Source organism: Taudactylus pleione, unplaced genomic scaffold, assembly GCF_031769625.1.
Source record: "Taudactylus pleione unplaced genomic scaffold, aTauple2 ptg000216l, whole genome shotgun sequence".
Lineage (NCBI taxonomy): Eukaryota > Metazoa > Chordata > Amphibia > Anura > Myobatrachidae > Taudactylus > Taudactylus pleione.
The window spans coordinates 5,648,300-5,663,464 of record NW_028284618.1 but is presented as its reverse complement, the minus strand read 5'-3'; the positions used below and the strand labels follow the sequence as shown (position 1 = coordinate 5,663,464).

The following is a 15,165-nucleotide window of genomic DNA, read 5'->3' as shown; positions in this document are numbered from 1 at the left end:
TCTAACCACCCTCCGCTACCTCCCCCAAATTCTGACTACCTGTCACTCACTTTGCGAATAAATCCTGTCTACAACCGCTGGCGCTAATCCATCATCGTGCATGCGCAGTGCTGCTTTGTCGCATGCGCAGTGGCTATCGGGCCTATCGGGGACAAGGAGAAGGATACATCTAGGGGCTCATTTGGCCCCCTGTGGCTTGCTCGTGAGCTGGCCAATGACCCGCGTGAGCGCGTACGCAAGTTGTGGGAAGACGGATCTCGTTGCGGAAAGAAGCCCATAGGTTATGTCCATATGCATCAAGCTCAGGAACGTGTAACTTTCCAGTGACTGCCCAATGGGCAGTGCCATCTATAGCTGGCATTGCCTATAGAAGCCTATGGGCTTCTTTCCGCAATGAGTCCCTGGAGATGGATCCTGTTGCAGACCTTTTAATATATATAGTGAGCCATATTTATTGTGGTAAATCTCTGAAAAATTCCAAGTTTCAGACGTTTTACAGCATCTTAACTAATGATACATCCGCCCCTAATCTGCCAGATTCAACAAGTGCAAACTTTTGTGTATTAGTAGAGTGGAGATGGGGACTAATGTACAAGATTAAGGGGCAGATTGAGGCTGTGACTAGGGGTGCGAGCGGTGCTGCCGCCCATGGCGCAGGGTCCTGGGTGTGGCACCGTCGCTGCCCCACTGCACTAGCATTTAGCTTGCAGAGTGCACCGTGCAGCCAATAGCACTGCAGTGCTCTATTTCCTTGTGCAGGCAGCCCCGTCCCTCGCCATGATGTCACAAGTCAGGGCGGCACAGAGCCCTGCCCCGACACTGGGGCAGATGTATCAAACCTTCTAAAGAGGACAGATGGAGAAGTTGTCAATAGCAACCAATCATCAGTTTCAAGTGATTATTTTACAAAAATTATATCTGGAAGCTGATTGGTTGCTATAGGTAACTTCACCACTTGTCCCCTCTTTAGGGGCCTCATTTATTAACGAAGCATAACCCCTTTAGCGCTCACTAAAGGGACTAGGTCACACTCTCTGTATTTGACAAATAGCAGTAATCTAAGATTACAGCTGTTAGTCACAGCATCATTCTTGCAATCGTTAGATGGCGAGAGCGATGCGGTCCCCATTGATGGCAATAGGGATGCGGCACTGCCTTTCCATCTTCAGCGAAGCCTTCCTGGCACTGCCAGGTCCCTGTGTTATGCACATGCGCAGATGGACCGTCACGCTTGCGCATTACACAGGAGCACCGTCTCTGGCAGTGTTAGGCTGCCAGCAGCCGAGCGGAGGACCTCGCAGACTAGGAGGACTTCGTTGGACCTCGCCAGAGGGGTAAGTATTGGTGAATACTAGTGGCATTGTATCACAGTGATACTAAATGAAAAATGCCGCCTGTATTTTTGTACGTTCAAAATGGGGCCCTAGTTTTGATATATCTTCCTTTACTGTATATAGGCTACTGAGTTGCATGTTTACCTAATGGTGAATGAGTCATAATGTTAAATTAGCATTTAGAAGACTGATATTTTCTGACAAGGAACCCATTCTAAAGCCAGGACAGGTACAGCCAAGATAACATTTACGTACTTGAGTAACTCATGTTACATTGTTATTCTCTATGGCAAAGGTTCCCAAATGCAGTCCTCAAGGCACCCCAACAGTTCAGGTTTTAGAGATATCCATGGTTGACCATAGTCAATTTGAGTCAACCACCTGTGCTCAACCATGGATATCTCTAAAATCTGACCTGCTCTATGTTATAACAGGGAACAGCACACCCCATTACTTTAACATTACGTGTATCCTCCCTTAAAGACGCTGTGATTTTCTGGTCACAAAACAGTGGTGTTTTAAAATGCCCATCTGGCTATGATGCAAATGGAGGTTTTCAGACACCTTTGTTTTTCATTGCCGTGTGCTCACGCATGAACAATACCACTTAAAACTAGGGATGTGCAGGCTTGGATTAGTTCGGATTTTCCCACCAAGTTCTGATTTTTCCCACCAAAAATCGAGTCTCAGAAAGAGGCAGAAGTCATCTTTCATGAACAAACATCATCATTCCTGGCCAAAAGTCCAAGAAAGATGACGTTTTGCCTCTTTCTGAGTTCCGATTTTTGGCGGGAAAATGCGAACTTGGCGAGAAAATCCGAACTAATCAGAGCCTGCACATCCCTACTTAAAACATAAGTTTCAAGACCTTTATAAAAATAAAATCTCTGTATATGATAAAGACTTACATGTGGCTTACTTCAGGCTTGACCAGTCCCAAGCGGGTTGTTATATTGCCAGGCCTAGGAGAATGGAAGAAGAGGTGGTGAGATTAGGGTCAGGTATTGAAGGTGTTAGTTGATCATCAATCAATAGGCTGTTGCCATTCAGTGCACAATGTGACAGACCACAAAGTTACACAAAAATAGCTTGACTCAGAATGGATTAATCAGTACTTTAAACTTGTTTTATTTACGCAAATTGATATACATTTACAATGCATCTCAGGCTATTACAACATATAAAAGAGCACTTAAATCCATTATTAGACTCGAATATTTTAAAGCGTCTTGTACTGTACATTACTGAGCCAAACAATAGAAATGAAATAGCTACAATGTATATACTTAATACGGTCTGTCATAACTCCTTTGAGGGGGATATGTATCAAGCTGTGGAGAGTGATAACGTTGAGAAGTTGCCCAAAGCCACCAATCAGCTTCTGTCATTTATCTGGCACAGTCTTTGAAATGACAGTTAGAAGTTGATTGGTTGCTTTGGACAACTTCTCAATTTTATCTCTCGGCTGGATACATCTCTCCTTGAGAGTTTTAAAAATATGGTGATAGTGTTACAGCACGCAGAAAGGCTGAAAGTGGGCGTTTCAGCAATTGCTCATTCAGACGCAGGCTACTATAACAGTGGAAGGCTGAAAATGGTATTTGCATATAATAAGACCAGCAGTGTGTAAAATAAGACATGGAACACATATACTCTATATATATATGCAGGTAAGCACAGCTATTGCTCCGGGTGAAGCGGCCACAGTCACCCTCCAGCGACGCATTATCTGACCGTGCCCGCCCTCTCTTGCCCGCTACACATATTTAAGTGTTGCAGCGGCCCGGCACCATATTTACAAACGGCTGCGGCGCCATACCAATGGGGGTCCCAGTCTCTCAGAAAGCTGGGCATACGATGTCACGGCAACCCTGAGCCGCCTGCCTGCTGAGTGGGAGCCGGGATACACTGACAGAGCGGCTGGGCGTGCCGCGTACATGCTGAGAACGGCTATCACACCTGTGGGGAGCGCGCAGGTGTCGGGATTGCAGCCAGCAGTCGGGACTGGGAGAGCAGCCAGCACATAAGCACGGGCAGTGCAGTGGTGTCAGCGGACAGGCACCAGTGCCGTGACTCACCCCTGAGCGGCATGGAGGGAATGGAGACCCTGGCTATAGATGTCCCAGGCTCCAGCCATGGTAACAGGCAAGAGGAATAACAAAGTGAGGGGAAATTGCATTCAACATGTGCGGGGGAGGGGGGGAGTGTATCATGGTGGCCAGGAGAAAAAACAGGGGGGCTGAGAGAGGAAAGTTAGAAAAGGAAAACTAGTAGAAGGGGGCACAAATAGAGGCAAAAGGGGGCATAGAGATGCAAAAGGTACAAAGGGCCCAGGCAGACAGAAGGGGTGCAGATTGAGGCACAGAGAGGTAGGAGGGGGGAACCGAGAGTCAGAATGGGGCACAAGTTTGTAGGCTTGCCATATCATCCCTCTATCTCAGGATACATGTGGTGTGGATTACACAGGTTCTGTGGCCAGGGGGCGTATCTATAATGGGTGCAGGGGGGCCCCACACCACACACCCTGCACCCATAGTATTACTTACCTCTCCGGAGTCCCACGTCGGTGCGGGGGGTCGGTGCTGTAAAGATGACTGGAAAATACCCACCGCGGCCATTTTCTCGTTGTTTGCGCATGTGCAGTACAGGGAAAATGGCCGCCGCGGTGACCTGCGCATACTCTATAGACTCTGGGCACACTCTAGTGCCCAAAGTCTATAATTCCGGCGCTGGCCGTGCACAGCTCAGTGAGCATGCAGGACAGAGAGGAGGGGCCCGTGTCGGGGACTGCGCACGGGCCCCCTCCTCTCTAGAAACGCCCCTTGAAGTCAGCCAGTCACAGAACCTGTGTAATTCATGTGTGTCCTGAATTAATAGGGATCTGGCGATCCTACACATATAGAGGCACGGACAGACAGAAGGGGATACAGGTAGAAGGAAATGTGTAGGTAACAAAATTACTTGTTGTAGACCGATCACTCGACTGTTTTGTTTTCAAATAAAAAAGGCGTAGAGGCGGTTTCTGGGTGGAAATATACCAACCGGCAGCAGCAACAAAGGTATTCTCCCTGTGCATATCCTGCAAATTTACTTTAGCAAATAGGCCCAATAGAAACATTCTATTTTAGTGTGTTTGTGTGCTTGTGCATGCGATATATTGATTATATTGATACATATACATCACATTTGTTTTCCCTTTTTTTCTTGGGGGGGGGGGGGGGGGGGGGGGGGGTCACCAAATTAGAACTTGCCTCCGGGCGACTGGGATGAACTTATGCCACTGAAGACATCCATCAGAAACAGGCTTCCCTTCCCCATACACAAGACTCACAATAGCATGGAACTCTATTCACTGGCGTAACTATAGCGTGTGCAATGGGCACACTTGTTATGGGACCTGGCAGCTTAGGGGGCACGCCGGCCGAGCAAGCAACCCCCTGCATCCTGCCAAGTACAGGCAGTGCCGATGTCTTATTAATCAGTCGTCAGTCGCAAGCCAATAGGAACCTGCGGACAGGCAGCCAATCAGCAGCAGGAGGGCCCCCTCCTCTCAATATGCCCCTGTCTGTGGAGAGAAGTTGGCTAGTCTGATGAAAATGTTGGTTAGGTGTAGGGAGAATATTTCACAGTCATTTAGTTGGTCAGATAATTTTTCAGTTGGTTGGAAACTTGGATAATGAGCAGCCAGCTTAGGGCATGATTAAAAAATGTACGCTAACCCGATGGTTAGCGCACATCTCCGATGTTTAGGGGTCTGCGCATGTGCAGAACGGATCATGTGATCTTGCTCACAGTCCCCTCTTAGCCACAACATGATTGACATGCTGCAGTGTTTGGGGGACTGAGCGGGGGTATGGCTGGCACCATTCCCAGAAATGGGGGCGTGTTGTCCCGTTTTCCGGGAGGGGCGAGCCCAGAGCCTGCGTCGGCGGGAAGCAGATTTACACAGCTGGCTTACGCGAAGATGATCCAAGGCAGCGTCTACCGACACTGCATTCGGAGCGCAATGCAATGGAGTAGATGTCTATTACCTATAGACACCTGCTGCTGCATTTACATTTTGTTAGACGGAAGCGCACAGCTGCTTGTCTGCGGCTGTGCAATATTGTCCATCTCTGCATCAGGCCCTTAGATCGCACCAGATAGATAAAAGCTAACTGCTAATATTTGCTGATTTTAAATGCACATTGTGCAGCTAAATGCAATTTTAATAAATAAGCGTATATTGTTCTCATTTTTCAGTAAAATGTTAATTTATTAAATTAGGCAATGGAACAATTAGGCAGCGCGGTGCAAGATGGGCGAGATGCTATTTATAGAGCCACCCTGGAATATATCATCTTAATGAAGAAGGGAAGCTTTGTAATTCCTTTGCAGTTGGCATCCAAGGTATTAAGATTTAAGGTTAGACCACAAAGGGAACAGAATAAGCTTTGGAACTGCAGTCAGGAGCCGTATAACATACCCACTGGTGCTTAAAAACAAATGATACATTATGAATGTATTGTGCTATAACCCTGGATACATAAAACTGTTTTATTGCAAATAACTTATACAAATTATAGGAACTGTTCAGGGAGCTATAACGTCTGATATAGCGCTGATTGTTTCTATCTTTTTAATACTCCTGTATTTTTTGCTTGACAAATGGCCATAGAGACCTGAAAATCTGCAACTAATATAATAAACAACTGTTCACCTTTATCTCTTTGGATATTAATTTACTAAGTGCAGAACATCTTATCCTGTCATTCTGATGGCGTGCCAATACATACTTAACACATTACTGATTCCTGCATCCTATCATGGTACACTGACGTTGTACCAACACATACTAAATGCATTAGTGATTCCTGCATCCTATCCTGGCATACAATGTGCCAGAAACATAACTAACGCATTACTGATTCCTGCATCCTATCATGGCACACTGACGTTATGCCAACACATACTTACTACATTACTGATTCATGCATCCTATCCTGGCATACAGTGTGCCAACACATACTTAACACATTACTGATTCCTGCATCCTATCATGGCACACTGACATTGTGCCAACACATACTAAATGCATTACTGATTCCTGCATCCTATCATGGCACACTGACATTGTGCCAACACATACTAAATGCATTACTGATTCCTGCATCCTATCATGGCACACTGACATTGTGCCAACACATACTAAATGCATTACTGATTCCTGCATCCTATCATGGCACACTGACGTTGGGCCAACACATACTAAATGCATTACTGATTTATGATTTATGCATCCTATCCTGGCATACAGTGTGCCAACACATACTTAAAACATTACTGATTCCTGCATCCTATCGTGGCACACTGACATTGTGCCAACACATACTAAATGCATTACTGATTCCTGCACCCTATCATGGTACACTGATGCAGTGCCAACACATACTTACTATTCCTGCATCCTATCCTGGCACACAGTGTGCCAACACAATACATTACTGATTCCTGCATCCTATCCTGGCATACAGTGTGCCAACACATAATACATTACTGATTCCTGCATCCTATCCTCGTCCACTGACATAGTGCCAACACATACTTACTACATTACTGATTCCTGCATCCTATCCTGGCATGCAGTGTACAAACACATAATACATTTCGGATTCCTGCATCCTATCCTCGTCCACTGACGTAGTGCCAACACAATTATTATGTTACTGATTCCTGCATCCTATCCTGGCATGCAGTGTGCCAACACATACTTAACACATTACTGGTTCCTGCATCCTATCATGGCACACTGACATTGTGCCAACACATACTAAATGCATTACTGATTCCTGCATCCTATCATGGCACACTGACGTTGGGCCAACACATACTAAATGCATTACTGATTTATGATTTATGCATCCTATCCTGGCATACAGTGTGCCAACACATACTTAACACATTACTGATTCCTGCATCCTATCCTGGCACACTGACATTGTGCCAACACATACTAAATGCATTACTGATTCCTGCATCCTATCCTGGCATACAATGTGCCAGAAACATATATAACTCATTACTGATTCCTGCATCCTATCATGGCACACTGATGTTATGCCAACACATACTAAATGCATTACTGATTCATGCATCCTATCCTGGCATACAATGCGCCAGAAACATACTTAACGCATTACTGATTCCTGCATCCTATCATGGCATGCAGTGTGCCAACACATACTAAATGCATTACTAATTCCTGCACCCTATCATGGTACATTGATGCAGTGCCAACACATACTTACTATTTCTGCATCCTATCTTGGCACACAGTGTGCCAACACATAATACATTACTGTTTCCTGCATCCTATCCTGGCATACAGTGTGCCAACACATAATACATTACTGATTCCTGCATCCTATCCTGGAATACAGTGAGTCACATAATACATGCCAACTCATACTTACTACATTACTAATTCCTGCATTCTATCCTGGTTCCCTAGTGCCAACACATACTTACTACAATACTGATTCCTGCATCCTATCCTGGTACACTGACGGAGTGCCAACACATACTTACTACAAAACTGATTTTTGCATCCTATTCTGGCATACAGTGTGCCAACACATAATACATTACTGATTCCTGCATCCTATCCTGGCATACTGTGTACCAACACATAATACATTACTGATTCCTGCATCCTATCCTGGCATACAGTGTGCCAACATATAATACATTACTGATTCCTGCATCCTATCCTGGCATACAGTGAGTCACATAATACATTACTGATTCCTGCATCCTATCCTGGTTCCCTAGTGCCAACACATGCTTACTACATTACTAATTCCTGCATCCTATCCTGGTTCCCTAGTGCCAACACATACTTACTACAATACTGATTTCTGCATCCTATTCTGGCACAATGACATACGGTAGCTGACAACACATACTTACTACAGTGCTAATTCCTGCATCCTATTCTGGTACACTGACGGAGTGCCAACACATACTTACTACATTACTAATTCCTGCATCCTATTCTGATACCCAGACATAGTGCCAACACATACTTACTACATTACTAATTCCTGCATCCTATCCTGGTACCCTGACATAGTGCCAACACATACTTACTACATTACTAATTCCTGCATCCTATCCTGGTACCCTGACATAGTGCCAACTCATACTTACTACATTACTAATTCCTGCATCCTATCCTGGTTCCCTAGTGCCAACACATACTTACTACAATACTGATTTCTGCATCCTATTCTGGCACAATGACATATGGTAGCTCTGGGCCATCTCTTCCATTGGGCTTGTTGGGCAGTTGCCCAGGGGCCCAAAGCTGGTAGGGGCCTGCCAACCCGCCTCCCTGCAGCTGGCAGCTGCGGCCAGTTGGTAAATTAGTGAAATTTTTATAGGCCGGCCGCCAGTGCACTGTATTCTGATCTAACCTCCCCCCATCCCCTCTCACCCCCCCCCACCCCCCGTAGTACTCACCTCAGTCCCAGTTTCACTTCATGCGTCGGCTTCAAACCAGTCTCTCTGCATGTATGGGAGGTCTGATGGGCATGCAGGAGGGTTTAATTTTATTGACCATTTACATTTTTTTTCCCCTGAATGGGTGGGTAGGGGCCAGAGTGCATTGCTTTGCCCAAGGCCCACATTGCTGTTAAGACAACCCTACGGTAGCTGACAACACATACTTACTACAGTGCTGATTCCTGCATCCTATCCTCATACACTGACGGAGTGCCAACACATACTTACTACAGTGCTGATTCCTGCATCCTATTCTGATACACTGACATAGTGCCAACACATACTTACTACAGTACTGATTCCTGCATCCTATCCTCATACACTGACGGAGTGCCAACACATACTTACTACAGTGCTGATTCCTGCATCCTATTCTGGTACCCTGACGGAGTGCCAACACATACTTACTACAGTGCTGATTCCTGCATCCTATCCTCATATACTGACGGAGTGCCAACACATACATACTACAGTGCTGATTCCTGCATCCTATTCTGGTACCCTGACATAGTGCCAACACATACTTACTACAATACTGATTCCTGCATCCTATCCTGGTACCCTGACATAGTGCCAACACATACTTACTACATTACTAATTCCTGCATCCTATCCTGGTTCCCTAGTGCCAACACATACTTACTACAATACTGATTTCTGCATCCTATTCTGGCACAATGACATACGGTAGCTGACAACACATACTTACTACAGTGCTGATTCCTGCATCCTATTCTGATACACTGACGTAGTGCCAACACATACTTACTACAGTGCTGATTCCTGCATCCTATCCTGGCACAATGACATAGCTGACAACACATACTTACTACAGTGCTGATTTCTGCATCCTATTCTGGCATACAATGTGCCAACACAAAATACATTACTGATACCTGCATACTATCTTCACTACAATACTGATTCCTGCATCCTATACTGGCACAATGACAGTGCCAACACATACTTACTACAGTGCTGATTTCTGCATCCTATTGTGGTACACTGACGGAGTGCCAAGCCATACTTACTACTTTGCTGATTCCTAGTTAAGAGATGGGCTGCAATATCATGATTACTGAATTAGTGTAACATGGCTGCCTCCCCTGTATGTATCTGACAGATGCACTACACAAGATGAACACCCCTGGTTACAGTAAAAAATGCCAGCAACTCCCCATATTAAACATGAGTGGATAGCAGCACTTGAACTTCAAGTAGGGATTGTAAGTGGAGAACGCTCCATTGACCCCCAATGTACTCGCTTTCAGCAAACACAAGTAATAGAACAGACAGTGGGCCTGATTCAGAGCTAGACGCTCTGAACGAGCGCCCGCTCTGAATCAGGGCGTGTTTTTTTTTTTTCGTCCGGCCTTTTGGACGCTCGCATAGCTGTGGGTTACCACCCACAGCTTATGCTAGCGTCCATGATGATGGTCGCGATGGTCAAGACCATCGCGACCATTGGGCTTGTGACGAGACCCTGCGGTAGGGTCTCGGTGACCGCAAGCCCTGGAGTGATTTTGGCTCTATCAGAGTCAAATTCACTCCCACTGACATCACTAGTGATGTCAGTGGGGCCGGACCCAGACGGTAGGCGTTCCCATGGGAGCGCCTCCATCTGGCAGCCATGCCCCGGCACGCCCACCAAAGGGGGAGTGCTGTCACTCACCATCGACAGCACGTCCCCTTTGGTGCGAGACCCATAACGACGGCTACCCCGTCGTTATTCGGGTCTCGCGCATGCGCACGACGGCGCTCCCTCCGTCGTGCACATGTGCACTAGGGCACCATCGACCCGCTTGAGACCGCTCAGCGCTCGCGAGCGGGTCTGAATCAGGCCCAGTGTTCAAATAAATACTGCTTGCTTCACAAACGCTCCGGATAATAAATAAAGTAAACACTAATAGTTGCTGGGGTTACTGGAACCATTGGTCTCATTCAGACCCGCTCGTGAGCGCAGGACGCTCACAAGCGGGTCGATGGTACCCAAATACGCATGCGCACGACGGAGGGAGCTCTGTCGTGCGCATGCGCGAGACCCGGATAGCGACAGCCAAGCTGTCGCTCCGGGTCTCACACCAAAGGGGGCGTGCTGTCGATGGTGAGTGACAGCAGAATGCCCCCTTTGGTGGGCGTGCCGGGGGCGTGGCTGCCAGACGGAGGCGTTCCCATGGGAACGCCTACCGTCTGGGTCCGGCCCCACTGACATCACTAGTGATGTCAGTGGGAGTGATTTTGGCTCTGATAGAGCCAAAATCACTCCTGGGCTTGCGGCAGCGTGACCCTACCGCAGGGTCTCGTCGCAAGCCCAATGGTCGCTATGGTCTTGACCATCGCGACCATCATCATGGACGCTCGCATAAGCTGTGGGTGGTAATCCACAGCTATGCGAGCGTCCAAGAGGCTGCTCCAAGTTTAGGTAGGAGGGCCCTGATTCAGAGCGAGCACTCTGGTCAGAGCATCCGGCTCTGAATCAGGCCCTCAGTTCCCATACAAGCAGTATCTTTTACACCACTCCGAATAATAAATGCCTAATAATAATAATAGTTAACTATTTATTTTGTTCTAATCTGTGCATCTGCCTAAAGGTAAAATACTGTTATGGGTGGATATCTCTCTAACAATTAGCGAATACCTACAACACGTTCCTTTCCAGTAGCTCCTGGATCAGCCATACAGAGGTGCTTGGACTCTTTCACTATGTTTTCCTATTAAGAAAAATAATCTAGGAATATGAGGGATGTACTTCGCTATGATGTCACCAATTCTGTGAAAAATTTAAAAAAAGTTCCAGTTTTCACAGGAGGGGGTTCACATTGGAGTGTAGGCACATCTCCAAGGGTAATTAGGGCTTAAGGGCATATTTATTAAAGTAATGAAACATCCCCAAAGCATTGGATACCCGCAAAATGTAAGCATGCCCAGGATTTATGCTATATTTACAGTAGAGATGTACGCTGACCCCCGTGTTTTGTTTTGGTTTTGGATCTGGATTCATGTGTATAGGTTTTAGTTTTGCAAAACCACCCTCAAGTCTATTAGTTTTGGAACTGCATTTTTTTTTTAGAAAAAGTTTTTAAGCACAGCTAATATCATGTCATTTTTGCAATCCAAAACTTGAAATTCAGATTTAAAATCCGTAGTCCGAACCGCTGAAAGTTCAGAGCAGCGACTCTATCCGGATCTCCTCGGATTATAACCGCGAATCGGATCTGTCCGGATTTATGAAATCCGGGTGGATTTGGGTTTCTGGAGAACCGAACTAAAAATCTCTAACTGAGAGATTAGCTGGTTGCCCTGTTACATATCGGTGGCGAATCAGTAATTTATCGATTCACCTTTTCTGAACTTTACAGATATATGTCCTCTTTTAGTCCTAGTAAGAGATGTGTACGTTTATAACTGCAACATGGCACCTCACCTTGAATTAAAGTGCAACGTTGAGAAAAACAAGAACAAAAACATGTTTTTGCGTTTTATTAAAAGGAAAAAACTCATCAAGGGGATTTGACCATTTTTACAATTCATCTATCAATAACTATTATGCTAGCCCAGTAGAAAATGTCATCAGCTGTGGCAGAAAGCTAGATGGTATGATTTAATAAAGTAATATCATGGAACTTTGTATTGAAAATCTATTTTGCTGTACTGTTTATTTGAACACTACACAGATATCTTGTTTCCAGATGAATGACTGCGAGTATTTGCAGCTTGTGATTTGATTCCCGATCTGATTAAAGTCAGCTTTACTTTGCATCTACAGTAGATTTACCGCAGAGAGGAAAATGAGACTGATAAAATAACAATGTCTTGGACGATTTGAGCAGTGTGTTGCGCGCTGTGCATATGAGGTCTTGTATACGTTATGGTATTTTTCGCTCAGTTTCACAGTAATGTATTGGTTGTTGCTGCGATTGCTTATTTATGTTACAGACAAGTCATTAAGGCTGTAATATTAGGGAAAGAGGAGCATTCAGTCACTAAATTGCTTTGTGCTTTGCTGCAAGACCGCCTCTAATAATAACACCAAGAATCAGATTTACTAACATCATTTCATTATTTATTTCTATTATTCTTTGCTTAAAGGGAGCTTGCAAAATAAAGAAATAGTTTTCGCTTTAATAGTGAAAATGGCAGGGGAGAATTTTACAGATATAGTAAACTTTAAATTGACATGTAAAACACCACACGCCATTAAAATGAATGGCATGTTATGTGCTAAATGTCAATTTAAACTTTGCTACAGATATCTGTAAGCTTCTCCCTAGTGATATTAGGCTGATAGGTAACTCTTATGCAGAAGGTCATTTTAAGGACGTACCGAACATGTCAGCCAATTGAGTCAATGCTTCAACCAAAGAGTATACTAAATATAACAATGCTAATACAGATTACCAAGGACAGATAATATTTGTCAGTATGTAGATTCATCAGTGTAGGAAAAGGTAGGAATGGCCATCGACCATCAATGCTTACAAAACATTGATGGTTAATAGCTGATGTCAGATAGTTTTGCCATCGATGTCGGAGAACAAATTGTTCTCCATCATCGATGGCAGAGAGCCCCCTGATGGTTTGTTATTTTTTAACTTAATGCCAGGAGACAGAGCATAGCCCCGCCCCTTGATGCACCCATGAAGCCCTTCTCCTCCGTTCTGATTGGCCGGCATCCCAGCATGTGGTTGAAACCATTGATTGTTTCCCTTTGAATGGTTTTATAGCACTGATGATAACCACTGATGGCACCATCAATGGTTACCCACCGATGGCCATCCATAGGAAAAGGGATTCTCTGTATTTTTAACTTTTATTTTTTATGACGCTACCAAGCATGTGATATAGTGTCAGCTGAAATTAAAATAAGTTGTCAAATAATGTTCATTAGAGAACCAAAAGTAATCATATTCCAGGGATATCTGTAGAAGGTTCCAAAACTGGAACAGTATGTTCCTCGCACAATTTTCTGAATTACCCTGAAAGCTGTGTGTTCTCAATGCATCTGACATTAAACAATATAGAACAGTATTCTATAAAGTAAATGGCTGGCCAGTTATAAGGGTTACGTTAAGGTAATAAGGCAAAAAAGGGTTAACTAGATGAACAGTGTCACCAATGTTTCCCAAACCAGACATAAATTTGCTCATTCAGAAAGTCACAAACACAGCTATTTAGTGAAGCCAGAAGTTGGTCAATAATCACAGCAGTTCTAACCCACAAATTACACTCCAAATCAGAAATAGATTAATAGTTACCCACTTAGGATTGCAGATGACTGAATATTGTCATATGTTGTAAATCAGCAACATCCATATATAAGTCAATCCTTATGCATTTCTCCACTTGTATCTTATGCAGTTTAATCAGTAGTACACAGCTTTTTACTGCTTAGCTCCGCTGACCCTGACATAAATCCTATATATATCTGCGTTATATCACTGTAACCCTGCACCGCTACATTCACACATGACCAGCTGGTTCTCTGTATGCTCCGCTCCATCTAGGATTACTGTGTATGTAACAGTGAGTACGACTGTACAAGCATACACTGCGAGTAAACCCAACTTCAGGTTAAGTACTGTGCTGTATCTGGATCTCGCTGGTGTCTACTATTTATAACCTGTGTTCCACTACAAAATAGTACGCCCATATCAACAGATACCACATAGATAGTCTCATTACAGACAAACAAATGTATCTCAGAAAACAAAGTAAGTTAGTTACAATACCAAAGCTTTTGGTGCAATCGAAGTACAAGTTCACCGCTACATATGGATAGCTTGTATCATTATACAAACTATTTTATTTTTGTCTCTCCTTTTTGCCTTATTAAGTCCATAAAGCCGACCGACCATTGATAACAGGATTTTATGTTGTTTAGAGGCGATTTCTCATAGCCCACATTTTTGTAACGGCTGGGATATGATAACACATATAGGTCCTCATTCAGAGCCGTACGCTCTGAGCAGAGCGCACGCTCTGAATGAGGGCCGCCTCCATGAAAATGGAGCGTCCTCCTGGACGCTCGTATAGCTGTGGGTCACCACCCACAGGCTATACGAGCGTGCATTTTGATGGGCGCGATGGTCGTGACCATCGCGACCATCGAAACTGCGAGCCGGAGCCTGCGGTTGAGGTTTTCAACCGCAAGCTCCGGAGTGATTTTGGCTCTATCAGAGCCAAAATCACTCCCACTGACATCACTAGTGATGTCAGTGGGCCGGCTTCTGACGGGAGGCGTTCCCGTGGGAACGCCCCCGCCAGGGAGGCACGCCCCCGGCACGCCTAC

General features: G+C 45.0%; 1 protein-coding gene across 3 annotated transcripts in view; it reads right to left on the bottom strand.

The window, feature by feature from the left end:
• The window catches only part of ST8SIA6 (ST8 alpha-N-acetyl-neuraminide alpha-2,8-sialyltransferase 6), a 186,975-nt gene that overhangs the window by 64,022 nt on the left and 107,788 nt on the right, over positions 1 to 15,165 (bottom strand). For 2 of the 3 annotated variants that reach the window (XM_088478648.1, XM_088478646.1), the window contains one exon: positions 2,243 to 2,296. In XM_088478648.1, the coding sequence (XP_088334774.1) occupies positions 2,243 to 2,296 (54 nt within the window). Of the gene's footprint in view, positions 1 to 2,242; positions 2,297 to 3,153; positions 3,275 to 15,165 lie in introns of those variants that run through there. The other variant, XM_088478647.1, reaches the window with a different exon arrangement.